The sequence below is a fragment of the Mustela putorius genome, unplaced genomic scaffold (genome assembly GCF_011764305.1).
Source record: "Mustela putorius furo isolate JIRA1106 unplaced genomic scaffold, ASM1176430v1.1 tig00000281_pilon_pilon_pilon, whole genome shotgun sequence".
In the NCBI taxonomy this organism is placed as follows: domain Eukaryota; kingdom Metazoa; phylum Chordata; class Mammalia; order Carnivora; family Mustelidae; genus Mustela; species Mustela putorius.
Window position 1 is genome coordinate 3,898,595 of NW_025421343.1, and position 19,215 is coordinate 3,917,809.

The 19,215-nt window shown below is 50.0% G+C and overlaps 1 protein-coding gene across 4 annotated transcripts in view; it reads left to right on the top strand.

Annotated features, from left to right (window-relative positions):
• Nucleotides 1-19,215, top strand: part of TET3 (tet methylcytosine dioxygenase 3) — a 102,341-nt gene that overhangs the window by 41,129 nt on the left and 41,997 nt on the right. For all 4 annotated transcript variants that reach the window (XM_045079031.1, XM_045079030.1, XM_045079032.1 and 1 more), the window contains one exon: nt 11,094-13,227. In XM_045079031.1, the coding sequence (XP_044934966.1) occupies nt 11,094-13,227 (2,134 nt within the window). The remainder of the gene's footprint in view (nt 1-11,093; nt 13,228-19,215) is intronic.

The window sequence follows — 19,215 nt, forward strand, 5'->3', positions numbered from 1 at the left end:
TCCATACTCTGTTCTTAGACTTACTGCCTACAATACCTACAATAAAGTCTGGAGATTATGAAAGGTAATATTCACATTCGGTACCACCCCGAGATGAGCACTGTTACGGTTTCTGCACATTTTCCTTTGGTGTTTTGTTGGTGTGTGTTGTGGATGGAATTCTTAAATTGGATAATATTTTGGATCTTGTTTCTTTTCTCCACTTCAGATGCCTCCCCTGTCATAAAACCCCTCAGAAAGCATCTATTTATGAGTACATTCTTGAGTTTCTTTTTTTGTTGAAGACATTTCCCTGTGTTTTTATAAAAATGTCCCTTTTTTTAAAAAATCATTTTAAGCAGTTATACATCTACTGGTAAAGTAGCGTGTATTGTAATTTTTTGTGTGTATTATTTGCAATGTATATTTCGCCTAGTGTTTTATGTACATTAAACAGATAAAGCATGATAATGCACACATGAAGTACCTACCCAAGATAAAAATTGAATTAAAAAAAAGATTTAAAGAAAAAAAACTGAGTTGTTTCCCCTAACCTTGTAGTCTTTCATTACCTCCAGAGGTTACCACTCCCTTGAATTTTGTGTTTATCATTCCCTTGCTTAAAAAAGAAAAAAAGTTTTAATTACATACCTTTAATTAAATTTCTTATAGCACATTTAATTTTATTTTTTTGTTTGAACTTTTTTGAATTGGTAGACTATATATAGCCTTTTAAGCCTTGCCTTTTTTTTTTTTTTTTTTTTTTAATTTAGCTTAGTCTAGTTTCTGAGATTTGTTTGTGCTCCTGTGGTTCATTTGTTTGTACTACTATATAATATTCCATAGTCACTCCGTGGTTGGTGGCGCTTAGAATATTTCCAGGATTTGAGTTTTATGAGTAATGCTACAGTAAACATTTGTGTACATATCTCTGATGCACATTTGCAAAGTTTCTCTGGGAGTGGAATTGCAAGACTGTAGGGTAGGTGTATGTTTAACATTAAAAGAAAGAACCACAGACCTTTCCAGAATGGTTTTTCTATTTTGGCTTCTACCAGTGGTATATGAGAAAAACATTCCTGCTAAACCCCACCATCACTTGGTATGAAACTAAAGTTTTCACTCCTTCCTGTGTACCTGGTACTGTTGAAAGTGCTCGTCATATGTTAATTCGTTTAATCATGACAACCGTGTGAGGTAAGGTACTATTATGAACCCCAGAAATACAGAAGAGGAAACAGAGGCACAGAGAGGTTAATGATTAACCCCAGATTTACACATAAAGAAATGAGACACAGAGAAGTTAACTTGTGCAAGGTCACGCAACTAGTAAGTGGTAAGGGCAGGCAGGATATGAACTAAAAAATTTTTTTTTAATTTCGAGATCTTGTTTATTTTACAAAAATTAGTTATTAAAATAATAGAGTAAGCTAGAATCCACTTAACCAAGATATCTTAGCAGCCTGCTGTACCATGAGTAAAATAAAGAGGTATGTTAATACATGTACAAAATAACACTTAGGATGAAAGAATGCATATTTATATGCTTTATTTTTCAAGGAAAGGTTGCCCATGGAAGAAAAGGCCTGAGACAAGTATTCATAAGAGCAGCAACAACATATGCTATGGACATCATACCAGTACTTATTTTATTTTATTTTTATTATTTTTAAGGATTTTATTTGTGTGACAGAGAACACAAGTAGGCAGAGAGGCAGGCAGAGAGAGAGAGGAGGAAGCAGGCTCCCTGCTGAGCAGAGTCCATCCCACAACTCTGGGATCATGTCCTAAGCCAAAGGCAGTTGCTTCACCAACTGAGCCACCCAGGCATCCCAAGCTGAGTACTTTTTTGTATTTATTCCCATATTCTTTTCATGAAGAAAAACCAACATAACATTTTAAAACCATTAAAACATAACATTTTAAAACCATTCCCCTATCTTTGGGGCACTTAGGTTATTTGTAATTCTTGGCTATTAATGCTTCAGGGGAAGTCTCTGGCACATGTAACTTTTTAATTTCTTCTGTTGTCTTATTTATTTTGTTTACATTTCCTGAAGTGAGATTAGGAACACTTCATGATGAAAAATTGCTGTGCTCTTCTGGGTTGCTGTGTGATGCTGGTGAGGTGAACTTAGCCTCTCTGTGTTCAGGGTCCTCATCTGTGGAGGTACATCTCCACTGTATAGGAGTCTGTGATGATTGGAGGAGACAAGTGAGTGTGCAGTGATTAGATTGATACTCTAAGAGTGCTTCATCAAAGTTACTAGACTTTTCCTAGTTCCTCTTCTTTTTCTTTCTTCCCTGAAACCATATTGGTTACTGTTGGGTCAGAAGGCATGAATGGTCAGAGCCCTGTGCTTCTGCCAGATATGGTGACCTCAGGGAATTAGGCCTGAGGTCACTGGGTCTAATTCAGCTTTTTCCCAAGCATCACCCCAGGCATTGAGAGAATTGCTACATCTGCATCCAATTTGTAGTAGGAAAAAAATTAGATTTTAAAGTGTTTTATTGATACGTACATTACTAACCACAAGAGCCCACTATCTCCCCCCACCTCACGCAAGAACACCCTTTGCCAATACGTGACAGTCTCTAAAGTTAGACCTAACTCTGCAGGATTTGCTGTCTGCAGAGAGCTTGGGTGTGGAGAGTGTAGACATGGGACAGGGCTAGCCAGCATACACACCCTCACACTCAGACCCACACACAGACACATGCGGGCGCATGAACACATCTCTGAAAGGGCTCCCCTAAAAGTCTCTTTTTCCCCAGTAAAATCCCAGGAGGGGAGAATCCTCTTAAGAGATGAATAATTGATCACCTCTAGACAGAACGTGCCGTAAACACAGCCCCTGTGCTGAGAGGTGGTGGGGCCATCAGTTGGAGGAGGGGGATAGGAAGGATTTGGCTACTGCCCTCTAGGACTGGGGGAGAGGGCGGAGCTGGGAGGTCCAGCTCCTTGAACAGCTGCTGGAGGGCAGAGGAGTGGAGTTGCTGGCGCAGGCTGTTGGGAAAGCGCTGGGTGGGGTCTGTTGGCCAGCTGGATGGGGAGCAGCCACTACTATCTTGGAATCCCAGAAGAATTCATTCTTGGAGATTCCTCCATAGAGGATGCACCCAAGTCCAGCCCTGCCCCCCAGCCACTGGCCTTTGGTGGAGGTGGACTACAGACTTCTCCATCCTGGCTGGAAACACCTTCCCAGACACGCTTCTTCCAACATGGTGTGTAAGTGCTGCCCACCCACGGAGCAGCCCCCTGGACCCTGTGCCTCTTTGGGCTTCCCCTTCCCTAGAGGCCCTAGGATGGTATGGCCGGCAGGGACTCTTGATCTCTCAAGATAGCAGTCTTTAACCTCCTTCCTTCTGTTCCCCTTTGATAGGGGATTGCTGATTTGGTTTCAGTGTGCTGATACTCTGAGAGCCAGGAAGGACTTGGAAAATCCCTTGTCTTTTCGGCCCCGCTCCCTGTGTTATAGGCAAAATGAGATGTTTGGGATTTGGTGGCGGAGTTCCACACTTCTCTGGAGCCCCTCAGGTGGGGAGGGTGGGCTGCTGTTGTTGGATACCTGCAGATGTCAGCGGACCAGCTGTGGGGGATTGGGAGTGGAAGAAGGGAGTTGGTTGTAGGAGAAGAGATGGGTGGGCCCTTGGAGTCCTGAGCGGGCACGGTGCAGGAACCAATCCCAGGAGAGGTTCGTGGACCCTCAGAGAAGGATCTGGAGTCCCCTCAGGGTGCAATTCTGGGATCGGTGTAATGTATGCACACGTCCACTCTTCATAGAGCGGGACGCGGCATTAAGTCTCTGCTTGGATCTGAGAAGGGCATTTACTCTGCCTGTCTTCCAGGAACAAGCCCCTGTTGCCCCCCATTGAGGGGAGAGCACCCCCAGCTTGGATAAGGCACAGCCTGGGATGGGAATGGACTGGGTAAGGTTGGGTATGTGCATCCCAGTGAGGCCAGGGTGTGGTTCTGTACCTGGAAGGTGGCCGTAAATAGGGACCCACTTTGGCTGGGCCTTCCCATGGTGGGCAGCTTAGGGGCAGGCCGTTCCCGGGTCCTATGTCAGATTCCCCAGTCACTCGTGGTGAAGGTGTTCCCGGTGCTGGCTGCCTTGCAGACCTCTGCTGGGTGTGCTCTGTGGTGGGCCTGTGGTAGGGAAGCAGCCTCCAGCTCTGCCCAGGATTTCACGGGCCCTCCTCTCTAGGTATGGGGCTGAAGGGACAGGTCCCAGCCAGGTGCTGGGAGGAAGAAGCAGCAGGTCCTTTGGGACATATACTGAGTACTGTATGCTCCGTCCTGAGGGTGTGGCAGAAGCTCCAGTGTGGGTGCTTACGGTGCAGTTGGTCAGATTCACAGGAAGAGAGAGAGATCCCCCGCCAGACGGAGGCTGTGTGTGGGGACCGTAGGATCTGGCTCAGACCCTGTGGTCAGCAGGTCTGGTGAGGTAGGGCTCTATCGGGAGGCGATTGATTCTGTTTCCTGGCTCAGCCCCTGCACTGAGTCATCCGCTCCCGCTCCCGTAAGCATGGCCCAGTCTCACCTCTCTGCCTTTGCAGGCCCTTATCACTGATTGGGACCTCAGTGTCCCAACTGGTCTTTAGGCCACCAACCTTGCAGTCTGCAGTCTGAATTCTACAGGGTCACCTGATTGCCCCTCCTAAAATGTACATCTGCTCTGTTTTGTTCACACTGTGAGCCACACACCTGTCCTCTCCGTGCTCCGCAGTTATCTTTCCCTGCCCCCCACCCCACCCCAGGATTGTGTGCCTTTGCATCTGCTCCTCCCTCCATCTGGAATTCCTCCACCTCTCCCCCCTCCCAAATACCTGTCCAGCTTTCCAGCTTCATCAAAGGTTACTTTGAAGTGAGATCCTTTTTTTTTTTTTTTAAGTAAACTACGTCCAACACCAGGCACCCCAAAGTGAGATCCTTCTTTTTTTTTTTAATTAAAAAAATTTTTTTTTAAAGATTTTATTATATTTATTTAACAGAGAGAGAGATCATAAGTAGGCAGAGAGGCAGGTAGAGAGAGAGGGGGAGAAGCAGGCTCCCTGCTGAGCAGAGAGCCCGATGCAATGCGGGGCTCGATCCCAGGACCCTGAGATCATGACCTGAGCCAAAGGCAGAGGCTTAACCCACTGAGCCCCCCAGGGGCCCCAGGTGAGATCATTCTTGATACACATGTGCACTTGGCCTGTGCCCTCCGTGTAGACAGCTTTTACAGCACTGACAGGCTTTATAGTATTTGTTTATAGTCTCTCTTTTCACTCATTAACGTCTTGGTGTTCCTGGAATAGTCTGTTCTTTATGCCACCCCAAAATTTAGTGGCATAAAGCAGTAATTTTATTATGCTCTTGGAGACTTTGGATTCAGAAGTCAGGACAGACATGCAGGGGAAGCTTATCTCTGGTCCTTGACGTTTAGGGCGTTGGCTGGGGAGGCTCAAAACCTGGAGGTAACTCGACCCCTGGGCTTGAATCCTTGAAGGGCGCCTTCCCGCACACGTTTGGCAGGTGATGGCAGCTGTTGGCTGGGACTTCTGCTGGGAATGTCCACTCAGACACCTGCATGTGCCTTTTGTATGTGGTCTGGGCTCCCTCACCCCATGGTGGCTGAGCCCCAAGAGTGTGTGTCCCCAGAAAATCAGGCAGAAGCTGTGTTGCCTTTTGCAGTCCAGCTGTAAAAGCCATGTAGGGTCATTTCCACCGCTGCCACAAGCCCAGCCAAATTCACGAGGAGGGAGCATATAGATTCCCACCTCTCCGTAGGAGAAGTACATTTGGGATGGAGGGATATAATGGCCATTTTGGAAAATATAATGGCTACACGCCCCAAGCACTTTGTGCATACACATGACATTCTCAAATTCTGGAGGGTGAGCAAAGGTGGAGTGGGAGGAGGAGTTATGAAGCAGTGCTGGGAGCCTTGAGGGAAGGTGAGGCATCATCAACAGAGATAATCAGTGGGCTGGGGCCGAGGGGGGCACATGGAGTTGCTTAAAGGAGCCGGTGGCAGATTGATAGAAAGTGTGCATACACAGCAAGGCTCAAATTAGGGAGCAAGCATGGAGGGGGAGGAGATAGAACAGAGAGGTGTTCTTGTTTAAGAATTGTCTGGGGTCTGGTGATGAGGCACATTGGAAGAGCACAGGTGATGCTGGGGTCAGGAACATTGGCGAGTGTAAGAACACTGTCCAGAATAGGAAACTGTTGCAGGTGGGGAGGGGAGTTACATTCTGTTTGAGACAAGCTGCCTCTCAGTGGGCTTGTAACATGTCCCCAGAGTTGGAGCTAGCTGGACGTCAGCTGAGAGGTCCAGACAAAAAGCAAACATTGGGGAAGATCTTTGGAGTGGGAAGGAGACATTGTGGAGAGTTTTAGAGCTGGGGCATTTGAAAGGGCCTTTCTCAACTAGCCTCCATCGTCTGGCATTGCCACTAATCCCCTGATAACCCACCTTGTCCCCTTCTCAGTCTCCATTGATAAGAACTTGCTGCCTCCTGCTTGTTAGGGGGATGTGGGCCAATGCGTCAGCATCTCTGAGTGTTCACAGTCTTCCCTAAATTGAGCCTACGTTCACCTCTCTAAAGATTTACTCATTTTCTAATTCCATCCCTCAGAGTCACTTGAAACGAGTCTAATTCTGTGCCTGACAGACTTCAGATGTGTAAAGACTTTTACGAGTTTTGTCTTCAGAACCTAAAGGGACCCGTACCTCTATACTTTTGCACTGTCTAGCTTGCTCTGTGTCCCCTCACGGACTGTCTGGGCAGAGTGGGGCCATCGCTGCCTGTGCTGTGGTCCTCTTCAATCAGGTCATGCCTGCGTGTGTGTCCAGCAATGGCTTGGGACTCTTTAGTGGGCTGTGAAATCGCCTTACAAGGTTGCAGTTACAAGAAATGGAGGGAGGGATTTGTGTATCTAGTAAGGAGAAATAGTATTTTGCCACCTTGTCATATGTTTAAGCATGTAATGGATCACGTTACAGGATGTATTTGTTACTGCAGACTGTACTAAAGAAGTGGGGGAAAACCCTGGGTTATAGGACCCTTTGAAGCTGCCACATCCTCCTGTTGCGTGTATCAGGAGAGAGGAAAGACTAGCTGAGGACAGAGCCCCGTGGCAGACCACTAGAGACCTCCCCCTGCCCCCCACCCAAGTTGCTACCCCACTTGAGTTTGAGCATGGTTATTCCGCCTGTGGCGAGCCAGCCTGTCCGGCCTGTCGTTCTCTACTGCTGGCCCTCGAGGGGATCACAGCAGGCCTTAGTAGACTTAAACATCTATAGCCCAAGTCGCAAGCGCAAATGTGTGCAAAGGCTTGGCAAGTAACACAACTGAAGTGATAACTAATATAGGCAATTCAAATAATCTCTGACCCCTGGCCTTGGTGTCAAGAAAGCAGCATGGAACTGTGAGGCCGGGGGTGACCAGAGCAGAAGCCATGGCTTGTCTGCTAGGTGGAGATGCAGACCTTCAAGACGATCTGAGTTTCACGTCAAATTTGACATTTTATTTATTTATTTATTTATTTATTTTTAAGATTTTATTTATTTATTTGACAGACAGAGATCACAAGTAGGCAGAGAGGCAGGCAGAGAGAGAGAGAAGAGGAAGCAGGCTTCCCGCTGAGCAGAAAGCCCGACGCGGTGCTCGATCCCAGAATGCTGGGATCATGACCCGAGCCAAAGGCAAGGCTTTAACCCACCGAGCCACCCTGGCGCCCCAAATTTGACATTTTAATATTGACAAGAGAAACAATCTAACGCTGTGTAGGCTAAACAAACCAGGTCTGTGGCTGATTTGGCCAATAGCCCTTGAGTTTGTGATCTGTCAGATACAATGTCTCCCTGTCTCCTGGTCCAGTGACCCTACGACACAAAACAGTAAGGTTCCTTGGGTGTTGATGGGTTGATGGCGTTTGTTGAACCTGGCTCCTTGTGGTTCCCCCAGTTACCCTCTCAGGAACCCTCCTGGGGCAGGTCTTGCTCCGGGCACCAGAGTCTGGAACGATGCTTGCTCTCTTCTTGCCGATGGCCCCTTCTCCTGACGGTGTCTTTCCTTCAGGATCCCCAGCCCGTGTTGAGGAATGTATTATAGTGGAATCCTCTGGTCGAGAAGCTGGAATGTAGCATTTCTTAAAAAATCCCCCCAGGGACGCCTGGGTGGCTCAGTTGGTTAAGCAGCTGCCTTCGGCTCAGGTCATGATCCCAGCATTCTGGGATCGAGTCCCACATCGGGCTCCTTGCTCGGCAGGGAGCCTGCTTCCTCCTCTGCCTCTGCCTGCCATTCTGTCTGCCTGTGCTCGCTCTCACTCTCTCTGATACATAAATAAAATCTTAAAAAAAAAAAAAAAATCCCCCCGCCCGTCCTGACTTCCCTTCCCTCAGTTCTTTGTCCACTCTTCCCTTCCTTCTCTTTTTGGCCGAAAGAGCATTTTCTTTCCCAGGGAAGTCAGAGGCCCGAGCGCCAGCCTAGCCCTTCCTCGTTCTTGTTCACAAACCAAAAATAACTTTTTAAATCCTTTTAGTTGTCTTGACCATTTTGGGGAAGCCTCAGCTCCCTCAGCATCAGTCTTCCTGACACTGTTTCTGTAAGTCCATGCTACCCCCCTCAAGTTCCTTCAGGGTTATGTGTGCTCCTGCTATCTTTTACACACAAGCAGGTAAAATTCGGCCACTTCAGACTTCATTGCCTTTATCGTCATGGTAGTTTTAGGTTTCTGAGAAGGAAGGAGGGGACGACTAGGTGATCAGCCACATTCCTAGAGGGAAGGTCTCGTTCCTAGTTCCAGGTTGGGAGAGACGGTCAGGGAAAGGTGGCATTTGTGCCTGGGGGCACGGGAGCCCTTTCACCCCAGGAGAGAGTATGAGTGGCAGCTGTGGGCAGCAGGCACAGAAGCAGCTAAGATGCGGACCTTGTCTTGAAGGAGCTCAAATCGGGTCGGGGAGGCAGCTGCTGGAATGATAGCAGGGGCCAGTGAAAAGTGCTGCTAAGGCCTGTACGGGGTGCCGCGGGAGCCCAGGGGACGGGATGCCATGGGAGACCAGGGGGCGGGAGCCACAGGGCAGTCTGGGGTCTGCTGGCCAAGTCAGGGAGGAGGTTCCTCTGAGCTAGTGCTTCAAGGATAAGCCAAGGTGGTCCCACAGAGGCTGGGAAGGGCATTCCAGGCAGTGAGCCCCGCATGTGCAAAACTTGGAAAAGCATAAGGGTCCTTTAGGGCCAGAGCTGGGCAGTGATGAGGATGAGGTGGGAACCCCAGGCTGGGGTCTCTGCTCCCCTCCCACGGGGCTGATCCCAAAGCCCACCTTCCCACCGCTGCTTTGGAGCCCATGTGTGATGGCCACCTTGCCCAGTCTGGGGACTAGTAGCGACATAACCATCTGTTTAATCCGCTTGATGTTACGACTTACAGAAAAGTTGCAAGAAGAGTACCTGGGACTCCAACATAGTAAAATTATTTACATTTTGCTTTATTTGCTTTATCATTCTCTCTATGTGTGTATATTTTTTATATGCATATCACATTTTTCTGAACCACTTGAGATTAAGTTAGAGATACTACGTTCCTTTGCCCTGAATACTTCTATGTGTGTGTGTCTGTGTGTGCGTGTGCACACGCGCGTGTGTCCCTTAAGGACAAAGACATTCTTTTACATAATCAGAGTAAAATGATTCAAGCCAAGAAGACTGAGACAGATGCAGTGTGATCTTATCCATGTCCATATTCCAGTTGCATCAGATGTCCTGTCGGTGTGCCTTCTAGCTCTTTTCCCCAGTCTGTGATCTAACTCATGAGCGTGCCTTTCTCTGTCTTGTCTCGTCAGTAAGCTGAAGATGTTTGTGGAGATGTTTGTCTTTCTTGTCTTTGAAATTTTTGAAGACAACAATTCAGGTGCTTTCTAGCGTGCCTTCCAGTTTGGCTTTATCTGATGTTTCCTCACAATGGGAGGTGGGTTGTGTGTTTTGGCTGGAGTTCTGTGTGAGTGCTGTTGTGTCCTTCTCAGTGTATCACATCAAGACTCTCAGGATGTAGGTTGGTCGCAGTACTGGTGGTGATGATGAGAACTCTGATCGTTTGGTTAAGGTGGCGTCTGCCAGATTTCTCTTTACAGTTGTTAACTCGGTGGTTTTTGTGGAACTGTCTTGAGACCACGTATATATCCTGAGCCCCATCAAGCTTTCACCTGCTAGTTGTAGCATTCACTGATGACTTTCCCAATCTATTGGCCCTGCTTTCTACTGTGGGGAAGAGCTTTCCTTTCTAGAGGGACGAATTCTGCAAACTGAATTTCCCATCTTTGTATTAGCTTTTAACTTGCTGGGCTGGACCCCTGGCTCCTCCTTTTTTATGCCCTCCCCCGTCTGTGTGTTTTATTGGACATCAAGTGCATAGTGGTGGTTCGTGGGCTTGGGAAGAGGCCTGGATCTCGGGCCGACCAGCGGCTTGCTTGTCACTGGCGTGCCTGGCTTGGCAGGGGGCTGCCGCACGTGGTGTCCGATCAGTGTTTCCCTCCGGCCTGCCTGGGACTGGGAGTGGGAATGTCATCTTGTCACCAGCTCTCGGAGCTCGGCCAGGGCTTAAGTGCAGACAGGAACAGGCAAAGCAAAAAACTGTGGGTTCCTTCCCACTGAAAAGCTCTGGCTGACCTCTGGTCCAGGCTGCATTTGTTCCTCAGAACTGCTCGCCCCCTCCCTGTACACACACACCCCACACATTTATGGCCTGTGGCTTCTTGGGGTGTTTGGTTAGCTTTCTCCTGACAAACACCGAAGTCGGCATGGCCCCGGGGTCACTTTGGTCCCTGGAAGTTAGAGGTCTTTTTGTGAGTCCTGAATAAATGCTTGGTGTCTGGGGAGCCTCGTCTATACCATCAATCTTAAGCTCTAAAAGGAGCAGAATTCTGGGTTAGGACCTCTTAAAGATCTGCCTTCCATTTCTGTTGGTGCGGCTGGCTGGGCAAGGAGACACGAAGACAAAGATGAGTTCAGGGGCAGAGTTCTTAAGAAACATGGGGTTTAGGTATGCCTCTGAGTGGTGTGAAGCAGGACAGTGATTTTCTAATATTATGGCTCATCTTTTTCCCTTTTTTCTCTCTTTCTTTCTCCAGACAGGCTCAGAGCTCAGCCCAGTTGATGGACCTGTTCCAGGTCAGATGGACTCAGGGCCAGTGTACCATGGGGACTCACGGCAGCTAAGCGCCTCAGGGGCGCCGGTCAATGGTGCTAGAGAACCCGCCGGACCCAGTCTGCTAGGGGCTGGGGGTCCTTGGCGAGTAGACCAGAAGCCCGACTGGGACGGTGCCCCGGGCCCAGCTCACACTGCTCGCCTGGAAGATGCCCACGATCTGGTGGCCTTTTCGGCTGTGGCCGAAGCGGTGTCCTCTTATGGGGCCCTTAGCACCCGGCTCTATGAAACCTTCAACCGTGAGATGAATCGCGAGGCTGGGAACAACAGCAGGGGAGCCCGGTCGGGGCCTGAGGGCTGCTCTGCTGGCAGCGAAGACCTGGACACGCTGCAGGCGGCCCTGGCCCTCGCGCGGCACGGCATGAAGCCGCCCAGCTGCAACTGCGACGGCCCGGAGTGCCCGGACTACCTCGAGTGGCTGGAGGGGAAGATCAAGTCTGTGGTTGTGGACGGCGCGGAGGGGCGGCCCGGGCTCCCAGGGACTCTGCCTTCTGCTGAGGCTGGCCTCCCAGCGCCAAGCCCCAGGCCGGTGCTCAGCTCCGAGGTCCCCCACATACCTCCCCCCGAGGGCCTTCCCCTGTCCCAAAGTGCCCTGAGCATCGCCAAGGAGAAGAACATCAGCCTGCAGACGGCCATCGCCATCGAGGCCCTCACCCAGCTCTCCTCTGCCCTCCCTCAGCCTTCCCACTCCACCTCCCAGGCTTCCTGCCCCCTCCCTGAGGCCTTGTCCCCTCCTGCCCCTTTCCGGTCCCCCCAGTCCTACCTCCGGGCCCCCTCGTGGCCTGTGGTCCCTGCTGAAGAGCATGCACCCTTCGCACCTGACAGCCCCGCCTTCCCTCCAGCAACTCCTAGACCCGAGTTTCCTGAAGCCTGGGGCACCGACACCCCACCAGCAACTCCGAGGAGCTCTTGGCCCCTGCCCCGCCCGAGTCCTGACCCCATGGCCGAACTGGAGCAGCTGCTGGGCAGCGCCAGTGATTACATCCAGTCAGTATTCAAGCGGCCCGAGGCCCTGCCCTCCAAGCCCAAGGTCAAGGTGGAGGCGCCCTCTTCCTCCCCAGCCCCATCCCCATCCCCCATGCTCCAGAGGGAGGCTCCGGCACCCTCTGCAGAGCCTGACACCCACCAGAAGGCCCAGACCGCCCTGCAGCAGCACCTTCACCATAAGCGCAGTCTCTTCCTGGACCAGGCCCATGATGCCCCCTTCGCCCCGCCCGCCGAGCCTCCTGCTCCAGGCTGGTGGGCCCCAGCAAGCTCACCTGCCCCACGGCCTCTGGACAGACCACCCAAGGAGAAGAAGAAGAAGCCGCTGGCACCAGCTGGAGGTCCCCCGGGAACCGAGAAGGCGGCCCCTGGGATCAAGCCCAGTGTCCGGAAGCCCATTCAGATCAAGAAGTCCAGGCCGCGGGAAGCGCAGCCTCTATTCCCGCCACTGCGGCAAATCATCCTGGAAGGGCTGAGGCCCCCGGCCTCTGAGGATGTGCAGGCACAGCCACCGGCCCCTGTCCCCACTTCCCAGGGCTCTGCTGCCCCCCCGCCCCCAGAACCTTCTCTTGCGCTATTTGCACCTAGTCCCTCTGGGGACAGCCTGCTGCCCCCTACTCAGGAAATGAGATCCCCTAGCCCCATGGCGACCCTGCAGCCGGGCTCTGCCGGCCCTCTTCCCCCTGCTGATGACAAGCTGGAAGAGCTCATCCGGCAGTTTGAAGCTGAATTTGGGGATAGCTTTGGGCTTCCTGGCCCCCCATCTGTGCCCATTCAGGACGCCGAGAACCAGTCAACATGTCTCCCAGCCCCCGAGAGCCCTTTTTCTACCCGCTCCCCCAAGCAAATCAAGATTGAGTCTTCGGGGGCTGTGACTGTGCTCTCAACGACCTGCTTCCATTCGGAGGAGGGAGGCCAGGAGGCCACACCCACCAAGGCCGAGAACCCCCTCACACCCACCCTCAGTGGCTTCCTGGAGTCACCTCTTAAGTACCTGGACACACCCACCAAGAGTCTGCTGGACACACCTGCAAAGAGAGCCCAGGCCGAGTTCCCCACCTGCGACTGTGTTGGTAAGTCCATTGGGTGTCAGGGACAGGAGAGGCCTGGTGGGCTTGGGTGTCTAGGCTCTGTCTGTCACGTGGCAAACATTTGCTGTGTGCTGACCAACCCCCTGCCACTTGTGCCTGGGGACACTGAAAAGAGCGCACAGACTAGTGGAAGAGACCGCGAAGGAAGCGGCTGGTGATACTGTGGTAGGTAGCATGTTAGCGGAGGCGAGCGCGGGTGCTTTGTGCACAGAGGGAGGCAGAGGCATCCTGGAGGGCTTTCTGTACAAGATGGTATTTGTGTTGAGGCCTGAGCTGGGTGACTGTGAGAGGGAGAGGCTTATTAGGATGGCTCTGGGTCCGGCAGGAGCAGGAGGGGTGGAGTACATGTGGATCTGAACCAGAGGTGGCCTGGGCGACAGCATGGGACCAAATCTCACAGGGGCCTGGCAAGCTAAGGTCAGCAGTTTGACTTGATCTTGTAGGTATAAGCGAGCTTCTGAGGGTTGTAAAGCAAGGAATTATCTGTCACTTTGTGCTTCCAAAAAACTCTTCTGAAACCTGTAAGAATGGTGTCATGAACCAGGCAAGGAGGAAAGCAGGCCTAATGGAGAGAGTGGGCAGACAGGGGGCCTCTCATGGGGGAGGGCATGTGCGGTACGGACGGCCTGGGGGTTCTTCCTGGGTGGTGCTGGTTCCCCAGAGCAGGCCGAGAGCCTGGATCTCTGAGTCGTGGGTTTGGATGCAGTTGGCATCCAGGCTGTGGCTGAGGCTATGGTTCGGGTAAAAGCGCTGAGGAGCCCTGCCCTTCCATAAGTAATCAGGGCCAAGGCTGCGACGACTGCTCCCCGGGGGCTTCTGTCTTAGGCAGGCACGGATGCACTGGGAAGCTCCAGGTCTCCTCTAGGGCTATGGCTCTCTGCTGTGTATGGTGCGTTCCTTAGAAGATGTGTTTTCAGGTGTTGCCGGAAAAGCACATCGATGCTAGTGAGGAGCGTGTCGAAATGCTTGCGATTTTAGGAGGTACAAACCAGGTCTGTATTCTCTGCTTGTCAAAATAAATTAATATCGGGGCAATGGTGTGATTTGTTGGGGTGCTGTGTCCTTGTCAGTAAGGAGGAGCTGGGCTGCCCAGCCCACTCCAGCTACCCCAGACTCCTGTACTCCTGACAAGGACTCACTTCGGGGACAAGGAGATGTTGGCCCCAGGGTTTCTGTCTGGGGGTGAACAGAAGTGCAGGGTCCTGCCAGATGCTCTCAGATGTGTTCTGGGATTGTGGTTCCCTTAGAGGGCTAACCCTGTTCGTTCCTGGGTCTTCATAATGAGATGACTTTGAGGGCCTCCTTATTTCTCAGCGTTTCGGAGAAGCTTGTTCTGATCATGGGAATTGGGCCCTTCCCTTTGCCCTCTTCTCTCTTCTCTCTTTGCCTTGGTGCGTATCCGCCAGCTCTGCCCTGTGTTTAGTTTGTTGTTAGAAATTCCTCCCCCTGCAGTGTAAGACATGACCTTACATAGTGCGTAGGCCATAGCTGGTCCTTGCCAAATATTTCAGGTATTGAATTCATTTATTTGGATATGATGTTTGATCAAACTAGTTTTTAAAATTTGAATTCTAATTCCATCACTTCCTCGTGCCTAAAATGAAAATGATGATAACATCCCCTTGCCAGGGCTGTTGGAAGGATTAGATTAGCTAATATGTACACAGCACTTAGACGGTGTCTGGCACGAAGCGAGCCCTCTGGGTGTTAGCCGTCACAGGGTATATCGAGCGCAGTAAGGCAAGAGAAAGAAGTGAAAACACATGTATTAAAAAGGAAGCCCAGTGTTGGCTATGACTTTATTCATCAATCATTTATTGATGACTAACTCTGTATTAACTACTGTGAAGGATCAAAGTTAGGAGACATGGTTTGTCTCTGAAGGATTTTGTCGTGTGCTTGAGGCAACCACTGAAACCACAAGATACTCAGTCGCCCCTTTAGCAGGTGTCTGCCAGGTGCCCATGGGGTCGCACGGGTGTGGCTGGATGGTAGGAGTGCTCTGAACCCGCAGGCTTGGTTGCCATTACTGAGGGTGATGTTTTCTTGTTCCGAACTGGGGTTTGAAACAGGCAGTGAACCCAGCCGGGGAGAGGCGAGAGGACAGCCGCTGCAGCCCCAGGAACGTGTGAGCCCCACCTTCGGGGCAGCAGGAGCTGGCAGGTGGCATGGAGGGCCAGCGACACGGGGGTGCTCCCGGACCCTTGCTCCCCTACAGAGGATGGGTGTCAGCTCGAAGCTAGTGAGCAGAGGATTGGGCAGGAGAAGGTCAGCATCCCACAAACCTGGCAGCAGCGATGCGGGCCACCATTGCCTCTCCGCCGGGGAAGGGCAGGTCGGTGGGCAGCACCTGCCATGGCCAATCCTTTAGTGTTCCAGTTTGTGTTTCTCTGTATGCAGCCCTGAGCAGAGAGCCCGAACCGAGCCTAGCTCGTGTTGTTAAATGTTAGCTTATGGGGACATGCTTGGTGGGAGCCAGTAGACATAAGCAGTACCTAAATGATCATCCCACCTATGTTAAAAAAGGGAAGGAAGGAAAGGAGGGAGGAAGGAAAGGAAGGAAAACCCTGGAAAGAAATACATCAAAAGTGGCTGTCTCTGTGGCCAGTGGGTGACTTTTATATGTTTTCTGAGCTTTCTGTAATGAAATATGTATTTTATAATCAAGAATTGTTTTGAAAGCGTATCCTGGAAATAGCCTGGAAGACAGATCGGTGAAGGGTGATGACCTTGCAGTAGAAGACTGGTTGGGGAGCTATTGAGAAGAAGAAGAATTGTAATAGTAGTAATAATAATATTTATGAAACACCTGCTCTGTGTTTCCAGGCACTGTGCCAAGTACTCTACACTTAACTCATTTAATCCTCATAACACCTGTTTGGGGGACGTCCTGTCAGTAGTGCCATCGTAATGAGGAAGGAAGCAAACTTAGATTGAGTAGTTTACCCAGGTCCCATGTCTAGCACACGGTAGAGGCAAGATTCGAATCTAGGCAGTGGGACTCTTAACCAGCACACCGTACTGTGATGGAAATTTAGTTGAGGGGTACTTGGGTGGCTCAGTGGGTTAAAGCCTCTGCCTTCGGCTTGGGTCATGGTCCCAGGGTCCTGGGATCGAGCTCCGAATCGGGCTCTCTGCTCAACGGGGAGCCTGCTTCCTCCTCTCTCTGCCTGCCTCTCTGCCTACTTGTGATCTCCGTCAAATAAATAAATAAATAAAATCTTTAAAAAAAAAAATTTAGTTGAGAAAGGAGTCCTATTATGTAAAATGGTGGGATTAAGAGTGAAGAGGGCAAGAAAGATGGGATTCACTTGGAGCCCGCTTCTTGACGTGCTGGAATTCGTGTTAGGGAAAGCCACCCTGTTTTCCAGAAGCATCTAGAGATCCCGCTTTTGGACAGTTGCTTCCATCAGTCAGTATGGCAGAATTTGTCTCTGTGAACTCAGGCTCAGGACAAGGGTTAGGAGTAAAGGCTGCTCACTCTGGCATTAATGTCAGATGGGAACCGTCTCATGTTCCAGAAACTCATCCTCTCAACAGTGGTAGGTAGAGAGGTGAGGATTGCAGGTCAGTTTGAGGAAGAATTTTCCATAGAAGTGACAGTGAGATTCGGAGATGCCATCGTGCATTAATAATGACCAACTTTATAAAGGCATAAAAAGGTTTTATAGCACAGCAAAAGAAACTTAATATTCAATATGGTGACTTTTGCCAAATTGGTGATTTTGGCTGACATGGGCTTCACTGACGAACCAAAAACCCATACACAAAGAGCACTGTTTTTCCCTTATATAAAGACTATGAGTTTCTGAAGGAATGGGTGACATTCATTTGGCCTTATTCTCCAAATCTTGAAATAACTAGAATTAGAGGCACCTCTTGAAGCTTCAAAGAAATAAATTTAGAAGACGTGAAAGGAAGTGCCCTTCTCCAAAAGGTAGTATGGTATGTCCAGGTTTGGGAAAACTTACAAGTTGAAGTTTTATTTTAGATTATTGGAGGAAGAGAGCATTGATGTATTTCTAATACTTTGCGGCACACAATAGTGATCCCCTTAACCATCCTGTAATACCATTGTCAGGGGCAGGACGGTGAGCAGCAATGACTTGGAAGAGATAAAATACTACTCCTAGATGGGAAGGTTCACAAGATGAGCCAGCTTAGGACAGAGAATGAGTTCAGGTGGCTTTTTAGTGGGAAGGCATCGTTGGAGGTCATCTACTCATCCTTTTACAGTTGAGGAAACAAGTTTGGATTAACTTTTGAGTCTTGTCCCCCTGTCTCTGAGCAGCATCCCACAGACAGCTTTAGACATTAGATCATAGGAAAAGCAGATTGGGAGACAGATCTTAGGAGGCACCTTCATAGGAATGATATTTTCATTCAGTTGATCATCTACCTTAAAGAAATAGCCAGAGGCCAATATAAAAAAAAAGTCCTTTTGCCTAGAGCATGGAGAAAGTCTGGGTGAGAGGGAGCTGTTGTCCAGCAGATATGGCTGGTAACAGTGCCATGGGATCTGAATGGGGGACACACAGACTTACCTCTGTTTACAATCAGGGAAAGTCTATTTTATATAGTTTTTAGGAGAAGGTACCCCCCCCACCCCCGCCTCTCATTCAGTTTGAGATGAAGAGGAACTTCATGTGTTCTAAATATTTTTTTGGACAATAGACTATTTGGATCCCAGCATAAAGATGGGGAATCTGACTCTGGGGAGGGTATCAGAAAGAAGTTCCTGGAGGAGGTAATGTTTGAGGTGAGACGTTTAATGGATTAATACGAAGAAGGGAGAGTGTTCCAAGCAAAGGAACATAAAGATTGTGGAGATGAAAAACCTCAGGAAGCCGGAGCTGTGGTGGTGAGAAAACATGGGGAAATGCAAGTAGTTCTGGTGTGACTGGTGTATTGGATGAAAGGTTGGGAGTGGCCGGACAGGAGAGCTTGAGGGGATACAGAGATGATACTGAAGGCAGAGAAACCAGTTTGCAAGCTGAGTTGTGGTTTAGGCAAGAAATAATGGGTGCCTGAACTCAGAGAATGACATTGAGTGGGAGGGAGGAGAGAAGTGGATGGATAAGAGAAAGATTAGGAAAAAGATTAACTGCCGGCTGTAGGAGCAAAGGAAGAAGCAGCATGTCAGGTGGCTCCTGGGGCTCCAGGTTGGGTGACTGGGGTGGACAGTAGTGCCATTTGCCTAGATTCAGAATCCTTAGAAGGAAGCAGGTTTGGACATCCAGCCTTTGAGATATCTGTGGGACCTGAAGGTTATGCATCGAGGTGGGTCTGTGCATCAGAGGTTCTAGAACAAAGTGATGGTAGTTGATGTTTCAGTTATGATCATTCCACCAGGCTGAGCGTGTAGATTGAGAAGAGGCCCAGGAAGGGAGCACACTAGCATTTAGAGGGTCTCAAACAGGAGACTGTGAAGGAGGGTGTGGAAGAGACGTGGGAAGACATTGGGGTTGGGGAAGGCTAAAGAGTCAGCAGAGAGCTGGGAGGTTGGGAGGGCTGGGAGCCCAGTTCTGGAGAAGCGTCAGGATTCAATGCTGGGTTCTTCTTTGTCTCGCACATGCCGTTATCTTGTCGATTGAATCCCCGGTTCCTTAGGAATGGGGTCTGAATGTTGTATTTTTAGAACGTTTAGACTGGTGCTAAGCATTTTGGTAGGTGTGCTTCCTATTTTTTGGTTAACAGGTCAACCTTATTCTGCCTCCCTATTTAAACTCTGCAGAGATGTCAGATGAGTTTAGGCACAATCTCCTTCCCTTTAACCTTTGTCATCAGTGAGTGTGCCCCTGTTATAAAAGTATTTGTGTCCACTACCAGCAGGCCTGGCACTCTGCCCATGGACTCACAGGCAGCTGACCTGTGATTTTAGTTTTTAAAAAACTCATCTAGCACACCTCTTCCAGGGTAGGGCCCAACCACCTACCTACCCACTGTGTGGCTTTATGCCTGCCGGGAGGC